We start from the raw sequence: 12,005 nt of genomic DNA, 5'->3' as shown, positions 1-12,005 counted from the left end.
TTCATGTTAATAAAATAATTTGTCTTACTGGTAAAGAGAAAAGAAGGCTAAAAGAGATTCCTTGTAGATTTACTTCTTTGACTTCTTCAAGAGAGGTCAAAGAAACTTCCACTCATTTTCACATGATTACAGTAAACAACTCAAGGTTAATGAATATTTACATTTAATATTCCATAATTTGTACCTGATGGCCCTGGCTAAACAATATTTAATATCCAGATACTAAGTGTGAGCCATATGTATTGTAATGAGCAAAATAGCCAGTTGAATTTTTACATTAGAGAAACAGAAATTTAGTACCAACTAATGTGTATTTATGTAGCTTTGTGAGTATACATGAATTGTATAAAGTAAAGTGATCAATAAGTATTATTCTCAGTATTAAGCACTTATGCAGTTTTGGTTTCAGCCAGATTGTTAGATAGAGGTTTATAATTAATATTGGAACAACACACACACATATTAATATATATTCTTGTGCTGAGCCCCTTTTGAAGAGTCTAATGAATCCTTATGCTTAATTTCCACATACTAGTGCAGATCTTTATTGCTTTATATATTAATTAGAACATTACTTTGATGAGTACTCAATTATTCAGATAATAAAATATGTTGGAAAGCAAACAAAAAAAGCAACTAAATAATGTTATCTGTATGATGGCATGCAGCACAAAAACACACTGTTTCCTTCAGTATCAACAACTAGAAAAGATTCCAGAATCCTACAAGCTAGTTAGTGTGTGGATGAAGTTTCTGTCTGGTCTGTCAGTCCACAATTTTCATGGTGAAACAAGTAGACTGGGTCATTAAGAAATCTTATGGCTTGTTTGTGTGATATTATATCTGTAAGTTTTAAAAGGAATATAATACATATTATGAAGAAACATTGGATGAATATATTAACAAATCCTCAGAAATTTGGATATTATTTTGCAGACAATGGTTCCTGTCCTAGAGAGAATATTCTCAATCTTTTTAAGTGTGGAATTCCTCATGGGAATCTTAGGAAATGGATTCATTGCTGTGGTGAACTGCATAGACTGGGTCAAAAGAAGGAAGATTTCTTCAGTGGATCAAATCCTCACTGCTCTGGCAATTTCCAGGATCATTATGACTTTGTTTGTTTTCCTAGATGGGTGGATATTTGTGCATTACCCTGCATTACACTTGAGTGTAAAAATGTTCGGAACATATTTTATCACTTGGACAGTGATCAATCATTGTAACTTTTGGCTTACTACAAGCCTAAGCATATTTTATGTTCTCAAGATAGCCAACTTTTCTAACACTATTTTTCTTTACCTAAAATTTAGAATTAAAAATGCCCTCTTGGTGACCTTGTTAGTGTCTCTATTTCTCCTGTTCTTAAACATTGTTGTTATGAAAATATACTGTGATATGTGTATTGATGATGTCCAAAGGAATGTATCTCATACTTCCAGATTGTATAACTATGCACAAACTTGCAGATTTCTTTTATTTACCAATCCTATGTTTTCATTTGTACCATTTGTTACATCCCTGGCAAACTTCCTCCTGCTCATCTTCTCCCTGTGGAGACATCTGAAGAACATACAGCGCAACGCCAAAGAATACAGAGATATCAGCACTGTGGCCCACATCAGAGCCCTGCAGACTGTCATTATTTCTATACTGTTATACACTATTTTCTTTCTCTCATATTTAGTAATGGCTTGGAGTTCTGATTCAAAGGGAAAGTACCTAATCTTTTTGTCTTTCTGGACTCTGGGAAATGGTGCTCTTTCTGTTCACCCATTTGTTCTGATTTGGGCAAAGAGAAGGTTGAGGTGCACTTCTCTTTTAGTGCTATTGTGGCTCAGCTATAGGTTAAAAACATAGAAACATAGTGCCCAGACTATCTAGGGATTGATTTTGAACATTTTAAAGGAAAATCAGGAGACAAGAGGTTCTCACATGAAGAAATTTATATATAATAAATATTTGCTCTAAGTATTTGTGAATTAAACAACTGAACAGAGCACAAACTATCCTTTGCTATAAACCTACATTGACAAAAATATCAATACACATCACTTAAATGTGATGTCTGTGGTCAGTTTATATATTCTAATGTTTCAGAGCTAAGATCCACAAATAAAAGAAACTATGAGGAATTTGTCTTTCAGGGTCTACTTATCTCATTTAGTATACTATTTCCAATTCTACCCAATTACTTGTAAGTTTCATGATATAACCTGACGTAACTACAGAAGCCAGAAAATAGAAAAGGAAAATGGGGGAGGAGCAGTGAAAGAACTCTAAAGAGAGGCTAAGACACAAACATTCTAGAGTGAAAATGAAGAAAAACATTGGAGTGACTTTTATTGGTGGGAGGAAAGAGGAATGAGAGATAAATTACACTAAGAATGTTTGAAAACCCATAAAGTAACATCATTAAGTTCTCACAGATAAAAATGTAATGGAATTTGGAATTGTATAAAATGGGGTGATAATACTAACCTAAGGGACATATTCCACCTAACAAAATTCTAGTGCCAAATATGAGAAACCTCCTTTCAATTGTTGATTGGGGGTCCAGGAGACTCCCCGAAAATATAGTCTATTTTCATTGTCTTTGGTTGCTTCCTAGAGTTTTACATAAGATTCTATTGTTGAAGACATCACACAGTTTAGGTATAGGATTCAGAGGAATCAAACTGGAAAGGTCTTGAAAGCCTCCTCCCTGAGGGCTAGGCTCTCATAGTATCAGAAGGTGCTAATGCAAGCTGCCAATGGAGAAAAATACAAAATACAAAATCTCACCCAGATTTAAAGCTTGTGAAAAATAATAATGATTGGCTCATAAAGATATTTTAAATGGTATAATACTGACACTTATATGATGGAGGAGGGCCATCTGTCTATCTGTTGCTTTCATTGGTTAATTAATAAAGAAACTGCTTGGCCTGATAGGTCAGAATTTAGATAGGTGGAGTGGACAGAACAGAATGCTGGGAGGAAGAAGGAAAGTGAAGCAGCCACCATTGAGCCAGCCACCAGGTCAGACACGCTGAATCTTTCCCAGTAAGGCATCACTTCATGGTGCTACACAGATTATTAGAAATGCGTTAATCAAGATATGAGAATTAGTCAATAAAAGGCTGCAACTAATGGGCCAGGCAGTATTTAAAAGAATACAATTTGTGTGTTGTTATTTGGAGTGTAAAGTTAACCATGTGGTGCCGAGCAGGGTGAAAAGCAGGTCTGCTTGCCCCTCCTATCACTACAAATGGTGCACAGACATGGATAACTGAATCCACAGAAAGCCTGAGAAAGCTTGGGAAAGAATAGAGTAAAGCATGTTTTCTTGGTAACAGCAATTTCTCCGGTCTGCTCTGCTTGCTAGCGGCAAGCAAGCACTCTCATCTAAGAGAGGCTTCCTGAGTCAGCTTTAGCTACAAAACCCTGCAGCTCTTTTAAGAGGTCCTGCCACAAAACACTTATACAGTGTTGATGAAAAGCTGAAAGTATGCTTTTTGGTTTACAGCCATAGCAGGAAAAAAGCTGAGCTGTTTTAAAATGCTGACTTTCTGGGCTGTCCTGCCAGGGCAAACTCTGTCTCTTTCAGGCAGGCAGTCTGACTGAGTATGGTCTGTGGGCAGAATGCTGCAGCTTGTTTGCTGGCAGGGACCTTGAAACACTGTAGAGTTGTGGCAATGAACACTGCTCTGGCTGGTACCTCAGCCACAAAGCTTGAATCACAGAAAGCTAAGGAATGGGGTGGATTCAGCCATCAGAGCCATGGCTTTAATCCTCTCTTAAGACTTAATGTAGTTAGAAAAGACAGATATACAGTAAAGAGAGATTCAAAGAGAAAAAGAAACTCTAAATGGTTTATAGTGTGTTTAAAAATATATGCAGGCTTGATAAAAAGTTAAAGTTTTTAAAATAGGAAGAAAGAGTAGTTGGGTGTGGTGGTACACACCTTTAATCCCAACACTTGGGGGGGCAGAGGTAGATTGACCTCTGTGACTTCAAGGTATGGCAGAATACACCTTTAATCTCAATGCCTGGGAGGCAGAGATCAGTGGATCTCTGTAAGTTCAAGGACAGCTTGGTCTACAGAGTTATTCCAGGTCAATGATATACAGAGAACCTGTCTCAAAAAATAAAAGTAAAAACAAAAGAAGTAGAGGTTAAGATAAAGCCACACAAAGATGGAAAATACACAGAGAATCTTGATACTGTATGCTATTATGCTTTCTTTGAATTGTTTGAATGCTGAAAAAGGAGCAACAGCTGCTAAAAGATATTTGTTCATAAATGCTGCTGAACTAATCCAAATAGATATTTTGAAAATATATTGACTTCAAAATTTGGATCTAAGGTTATGATGCCTTGGAAAAGTTCTTCTTTTGTTTTCACAGAGGATGAGACCCTGTGGATTGCTTCTAGACCAACATGGTATGATAGACCATGCCCCCTGAAAGATTACTGTGAACACTCTCAAAAAATTACTTTGCTCAACTGCTGACTGAGACGATCCTAGGAGACAGGTTATACAACGAAAGACCTAATTAACAGTGCCCCTATACAGCATGAAGAAGTTTGGAGAGAAATAATTACGTCCATGTTCCCAAATATTGTTTATAAACATTCTTTTGCATTTAAAGGGGAAATGATATAGATATGAATAATTTACATTGGTATAAATTTTACTCTTATTGATATAAATTCAAAGTCAATCTTGTTATATGTATATATGTATTTCTGATCCTGATTAAGATATTGTGATTGTGTAGTTCATTTAAAATGTAATGTATAACTAGGAAATATAAGTTCTTAATGGATAATCATCTATAATAGTCAAGCTTGTAGTCATGCCAGTTAGATTTTCTAAATATATAGTTATATAGGCATTCTTCATATCTTTCAAAGACTACAGAAATGACATTTAATGTTTTAATAACTTAGAGCTTTTCATGACAATGAGACACTCTGCTCCTGGCATCACCAATCTACTTCAAGAGGAAGATTGCATCGAAGAGGCTCATTATGGAGTTGGTTAGCCATTTGGGCAAAAAACTGCTCTTCCCTGGACTGTTGCATAAACTGGACACAAAGAACCCACAGAGACGGGACTGCTGAACTTATCTAAAGGTGAGATGGTCTTTCGGGGTTCCTGATTCATGAAAGAGTTTGCGAGACATTCTGCAGGACACAGCAGATAATGACTGAACTGCCTTTAAAATTTGCTGTTTCATGGAAATGTCTCTGAATATTATGGGCCTGTAGGCCAAAGATAGATGCCCCAATGGTACAGAGAAACTTTGGGTGACTGTCCAGGCAGCGAGATGTCTCTGTCATTTCTAGTGTTTTAGAAGTTGCTTACTTCTTGTTTACTTAGGTAATATTATATCTTTCTGGAGTCTTTAATGGAGTTAAGAATAGTTAGTTATAGTTACAGTTTTCCTTAGTTATGATAAAAGATAAAGTAGATATAAATATTGTAACTAATTATTGCTTGATAACTGTTTTTGTTATATGCAATTTTACTATGTTAAAGTTAAAGCTTTTCTTTCTTGTTTAAACAGAAAAAGGGGAAATGATGGAGGAGGGTCATCTGTCTATCTGTTGCTTTCATTGGTTAATTAATAAAGAAACTGCTTGGCCTGATAAGTCAGAATTTAGATAGGTGGAGTGGACAGAACAGAATGCTGGGAGGAAGAAAGAAAGTGAAGCAGCTGCCATGGAGCCAGCCGTTAAGATGTGAGATTTAGCCAATAAGAGGCTGGAACTAATGGGCTAGGCATATTTAAAAGAATACAATTTGTGTGTTGTTATTTGGAGTGTAAAGCTAACCATGCGGGAGCCAAACAAGGTGAAAAGCATGCCTGCTCGCCTCATTACTACACTTATATCTTAATTGCTATCTAATTGGACTCACTAGAAGGTAATGTCTGGCTCTGTGAACTTAACCAGTTACCTGTGGCTGGAGAGGTTTCAGGCCTAAGTTGAGAACCACTGATATCATGCTTCTAAACCAAACTACATGCTAATTGTATTCTAAATACTTAGGTCCATGGATGAGTGTAGGTTCCCCCCCCTCACATCAGAGAAAGTTCTTTTTAAGCAAATGGAGGTTACAAGAGAGATTCACAGCTGATTAAATGACAGAGAACAAGTGGTCATGAGTTACTCAACTCCAGCCGATGCTTCTATGATGCAAATTGTGTATATAAGCCTCAGGGAACATTACAAAAGAGGTAGTGGAAAGATTATAAGCACCAGATGGCCAGGATAATTCATGATAGATACTGTCTTCTCAATGTGATAGGAAAGCTGAACCTATTAAATCTTAACAATATGGTTGCCTAAACAATGCTTGCATAATGACAACAGCACTTGACGTCAATATAAATGAGGAACATTTCACAAGGTGCAACTCCTAGATGAAGAACTTCAGGCAACTGATGCTGCTAAGACAGGGTAATCAGTTTTTCTAGGGATGAATCTCCTAATTGGCTATCTGATCCCAAGTGTTCAAGGTGTGAACACACATGCGCATAAACACACATACACACATGTACACATATATACACATACAAACTTATGAATTAATGAAGTGGTTATATATTTGAGGGTACTGGGTGACACTATGGGATACTGAAGGAGAAGGAGTACTTTTAGTACTCATATAAAGTTCTCCAAAAAGTCTTAAAAATTACAAAAAAGGATACCTGCAGTCATAAATATTAGTAATTTTATTATCTTTCAAAACTGTCACGCCCATCTTGACCAGCAAGGAAGACGCAACACCGGAGCTCTTCTCGCTAGCAGTTTATTCAGGACCTTGTCTCTCTCTCTCTCTCTCTGGGCAAATCTCTCCCTGCCCTTAAAAAGGCACAGGCTGCCAACCCCAGATTGCCAGGTGGGCACTGCCCATAGGTCCACGCATATGCAAGCAGCTGACAATCATTGCGTGATAATAGCATGAGTCAGGCTTTAGCTAATATTAGGAGCTGATTATCAGGTGTGGCTCCACACAGCTCTCTACAGTTTCCCCTTTTGTTTTGTAAAGCAACAGGCAAGAGTAGAAGTCTGATCTCTGTTAAAAATGGAACATGTACTAGTGTCTGTCCAGGTGTCATCCACTCAGAGAACACTAGACCTGTCCAGTGTCTTTTTACAGAGGTGGGAGTTAGACACCAACCCACATGCAATCAGACTTGCTCTTCTTGAGGTCAACTTCTCTGACCTCAAGTGCAGTGCACAAGCCTCACATCCTGTGCTCAAATATAGATAATCAAGCTTGAGGGGACTGTCCTGCTTCAATGGCCGTGAAGGCCTGAATGATCATAACTGCATTGTGATGCTGTGAAACCCTTATGTGACAAATGCACCATAGGCATAACAGGGAGGCAAGCACCATTAAGCCTGTTAGGGCTCCTATCCCGCCCACTCCTTCAGATGATCCATGGCTGTAGTGATCCAGGAGGATAGTCCTTCTGCCAGGCTGGTATCCATGTGTGTGGAATTTGCAGTCACAATCTCCACTCGCAGCTTTTCAAGTTGATTTTTGAATTCACCAGACCAATTAACTAAAAGATAGCTAGAGAATTCTTTAGACAAATTAGCTGCATGAGTCATATTGAATGCTGGTCACACACAGCCCCGGATGGATAGAAATGTCAGATTCCTCCAGTTCTGACAGACTAGGGTATAGACTTGCCTCTCTTTTCCTACTATTTCCCGCACGCCCTCTTCCACTCAAGTGAACAGAGGTGTGTGACTGTATCAGACTTGGGACTTTTAGGAGTGGCTTTGCCATGACCCCAGGAGCAGTCAGAAACCACTGCTCCTTCAGCAGTCCCCTAAATAACATACCCCAGCTGCCATACCACCGTGGCACATTCATTTTTGTCAGCTGAGTGCATGGAAGACACCTTCTCCCTCATGCACCTCTTTGGCTTCCCTAGCAGCCCAGCTGATCTTGCTTCTGCTCTGAAGGGGCCCTGCTTAAATTATCTTATAGGGAATTTGGGCGTTGTCAATCTCTCTGGCTACTTCCTGCTGAGCAGGGACGCTGCATTCTTAGACTGCAATTTACTGCCGTTTGTTCAGGTCATAGCAGCGACTGGGGAGAGGCAGAGGCTCCACCTCCTCACCGAACTGGAAGGTGGAGGTGTGGCAACATGGAGCCACCAGCCCCTACACCGTAGGGGTGGGGCGGATCTCTGGCTAGGCCGGTTGCCCCAGGCTGTGACAGAGGTCCAGGCCAAGGAACCTTGTCGCAACCATGCTGTGCTTCTGCACCCTGAGGCCTGCGCTGAAATGAAAACAGGCCAAGCGTTCTTGCCTTGTTGGTCCTCGAGGCAGGTCCCGGGTGTTTGCACACACTGTAGCTCCTCAGCGCTCACCTCCTGGAGCTGCTTGGCCTTGGAGCCACAGCTGCTCACACTTCACTGCAAACTCAGGAGATCTCGGTAATTCAAAGCACATGAATATAACTCCCTTCCTTAGCGTACCTTGTTCAGAGGCAAAATCCAGATCTCTACCAAGCTTATCCCAGGATGACACATTAAGATTGCCAGTGACGGCAAACCAAGAGGCAATTGTGTCACATTCAGCCAAAAACCTCTCCGATGTGCTCTGTAACAGCTCGTTAAGAGCCAGAAAAATTGGGTGAGATGTTGAAGCACCCATTCTAAAATCCTATTCTTTCTTTTAGTTTCACTTTGACCCATCCACTCTTGTCATAGTTCTCACTTTGACCCATCCACTCTTGTCATGGCTCTCACTTTGACCCATCCGCTTTAGTCACATCTCTGCTACCCCGCTCTCCCTTCTTCTACCGGTGAGAGCAGAAAACCCGCTTTTTGTCACAGATCCCCAGCCTTATCTGAGGATTTACAGGTGCACCCCTGACTGCAGCAAGTTCTGGGCTCCACGGAGAGAGGTTTGGAGGTTCCCCATATGGGCCACCATTTGTCACACCCACCTTGACCAGCAAGGATGATGACACACCGGAGCTCTTCTTGCAGCAGTTTTATTCAGGACTTTATTCACTGCAATCTTTCTCCTTCTCTCTCTCTTTCTCTCTCTCCAGGCAAACCTCTCCCAGCCTTTAAAAAGGCATGGGGCACCAACCCCAGATTGCCAGGTGGGCACTGCCCATAGGTTCACGCATATGCAAGCAGCTGACAATCATTGCGTGATAATAGCATAAGTCAGGTCTTAGCCAATATTGGGAGCTGATTATCAGGTGTGGCTCCACACAGCTCTCTACACAAAAATGATAAAATAAGATACTTGCAATATATAAACCATGTTGGTATTTATAAAGCAATGTAAAACATCATTATTAAAAATAAAACTTATTAAAATATATAAAATCATAGCATGGATAAGAAAGAGATTCATAACTTTCCACCTCCATTCAAAGAGTTATTCGCAACAGATTGCTCCTTGGTGGTAGAGTCAATTCTTGTAAAATATGTGGACTTTGAAATCCATGTTCCAGTAGATGGATCTATACAGAAGCATATACAATAGCACAGATTTTATTTAAAATTACAAAAATTTGGGAGGGAAAGTGATGAGGGGATAAAGAGACATCAGAAGAGAGGGATGACAGGGTAGGTTTGATCAAAACATGTTATATGCATGTATGAAATGCTCAAACAACAAAAGACAAGTGCATAAAATTTTAAATATGCAATATGTAGAAAAGTCAAACAAGAAATGAATTACAGGATTAGGAACAAGTTAAAGCCAATATTAGACAACTTTCATGATGACAATAGAATAAATTGAAAAAGTCCTATGTAATATTTTTGTAAATTTGTATGTATTTTCAGTTGTGAGTAATATCTAAATGTTATGATATTTTCTAGCTACCTACTTCATACACAAAATTTTAATTTAACTGAAAAAGACTTAAATGAGTTTATGATTTTTGTTATTTCCTGATGGGGGAGGGAAATGATGGAGGAAGGTCATTGGTTAATAAAGAAACTGCCTTGGCCCATTTGATAGGCCAGCCTGTAGGTAGGTGGAGTAGACAGAACAGAATGCTGGGAGGAAGAGGGAAGTGAGACAATCGCCATGCCTCTCCTCTCTGGGGCAGACATGATGAAGCTCCAGCCCAAGATGGAGGTAGGCTAGAATCTTCCTGGTAAGCCAAAACTCATGGTGCTACACAGATTACTAGAAATGGGTTAAAGCAAGATATGAGAATTAGCCAGTAAGAGGCTAGAGATAATGGGTCAGGCAGTGTTTAAAAGAATACAGTTTGTGATTGAGGATCATCCAGATTGTATGCAGATTCTGGCTTTTACAAATAATGCTACTATGAACATAGTTGACAAAATATACTTGTAGTATGAGTGAGCATCCTTTGGGTATATGCCCATGAGTGGTATTGCTGGGTCTTATTGGTTAATTCCCAATTTTCTGAGAAGCTACTATACTGATTTCCAAAGCGGCTGTGTAAGTTTTCACTCTCAACAAAAATGGAGGCTTGTTCTCCTTATTCCACATCCTCTCTAGCATAAGCTATCATTATTGTTTCTGATTTTAGCCATTCTGACTGTTATATGATAGTATCTCAGAATCATTTTGATTTACATTTCCGTGATGGCTAATGATGTAGAGCAGTACCTTAAGTGTCTCTTGGCCATTTGAGATTCTTCAGTTGACAATTTTCTATTTATATCTGTGCCCCATTTTTTTTATTGGATTATGTGATATTTTGATGCCTAATTTCTTGAGTTCTTTCTATATTTTGGAGATTAGTCCTTTGTCTGTTAAAAGGTTGATAAGATTTTTTTCCCATTCAGTAGACTGCCATTTTATCTTATTAACTGTATCCTTTGCCTTATAAAAGCTTCTCATTTGCAGAAGGTCCACTTAGTTCTTTTTGCTCACAGTGTCCATGTTACTGGTGTTATATTTAGGAAGTGATCTCTGGTGCCTATGTGTTCAAGGCTACATACCACATTCTCTTTTATAAGGTTCATTGTGGCTGAATTTGTATTGAGGTCTTTGATCCATTTGGATTTGAGTTTTGTGTATGGGGACAGATATTAATCTATTTGCATTTCTCTACATGTTGACATACAGTTATGCCAATGCCATTTGTTGAAGATGTGTTTTTTTTTCCATTGTATAATTCTAACTTCTTCATCAAAAATGAAGTGTAGGGTTAAGCCAGCCCCTTTAAGGGGCGGGTTTTGCCTTGGGCGATGGTTGACTGATAAATCCAGCACGGAGGCTGAGCCGGCCCCTTATTCTTTCCTACCTCCTGTGCTACGTGGGAACTTTGGTTCTGTAAGTTTTATTTAATCATTAAATTTGTATATATTCTTTAATATTTGCCTGCATTTATTCATGCCAGTACATTTGGTGCCTGCCCTATGGGGCTTTGCGGGTACCCACCCCGGAGGCTCCTGAGGGCTACCGCTCCCAGCTGCACCTCACCCCGGACGCGTAAACTGGCTGCAGAAGCAGATGAGATTCTGAGTGACTCGATCATTCCTCGTGCTTGCTAGAGAATCAAGCGGGACAGGATAGCTAGCACTCCCTGGCGGTTTGAAATCAGCAGCACCTCTGTAACAGCCTGACCAGTCTCTGACTCCCCTGCTGCTCCACAAAACTGTTCTCTGGCGGGGGCCAGCCCCATCTCCATCCCACCTTCGCCCGCGCTTGGGTCACGTGACAGCGGCCCTGCGAGCCGGCTAAACCGGCATCCCGATTTGTTCACTTTGGCGGCTTTTCTCTCTGTTCCCTTTCTGGCCCAACTGCTACCTATCAGCCTGGTGTCTGCTCCAATTTTGTTTTTGAGTCATTTATTTCAGACTTAGGCAACATGGACTCAAGAGGACTCTTTCGCCACCACTGGCAGGAACTGGTCATTGCAGGTAAAAGAATTTTTCTTTTATAAATAAAATGTCTGAGAATGTGACTCTTTTACATTTCAACAGCTTTTTTGAGTGTACCATGTGGGAGATTTTACAAGAGGTGTCTATCACCCCACATCTATG

The 12,005-nt window shown here is 39.7% G+C and overlaps 1 protein-coding gene across 1 annotated transcript; it reads left to right on the top strand.

Moving 5' to 3' along the window:
- Positions 1 to 939: 939 nt before the first annotated feature.
- On the top strand, positions 940 to 1,860 carry LOC101997816 (taste receptor type 2 member 113-like). Its single transcript, XM_013354481.1, has one exon. It carries the CDS (start codon positions 940 to 942, stop codon positions 1,858 to 1,860), a length of 921 nt encoding a protein of 306 aa, XP_013209935.1.
- Positions 1,861 to 12,005: the final 10,145 nt, after the last annotated feature.

This window comes from Microtus ochrogaster, unplaced genomic scaffold (assembly GCF_000317375.1).
Source record: "Microtus ochrogaster isolate Prairie Vole_2 unplaced genomic scaffold, MicOch1.0 UNK46, whole genome shotgun sequence".
Lineage (NCBI taxonomy): Eukaryota > Metazoa > Chordata > Mammalia > Rodentia > Cricetidae > Microtus > Microtus ochrogaster.
Note: the sequence above shows the minus strand (reverse complement) of the source record. Positions and strands in the feature narration are given on the sequence as shown.

Coding starts and splice junctions, on each gene's coding strand:
- LOC101997816 (XM_013354481.1), top strand. CDS start 940: ATGGTTCCTGTCCTAGAGAGAATATTCTCAATCTTTTTAAGTGTGGAA.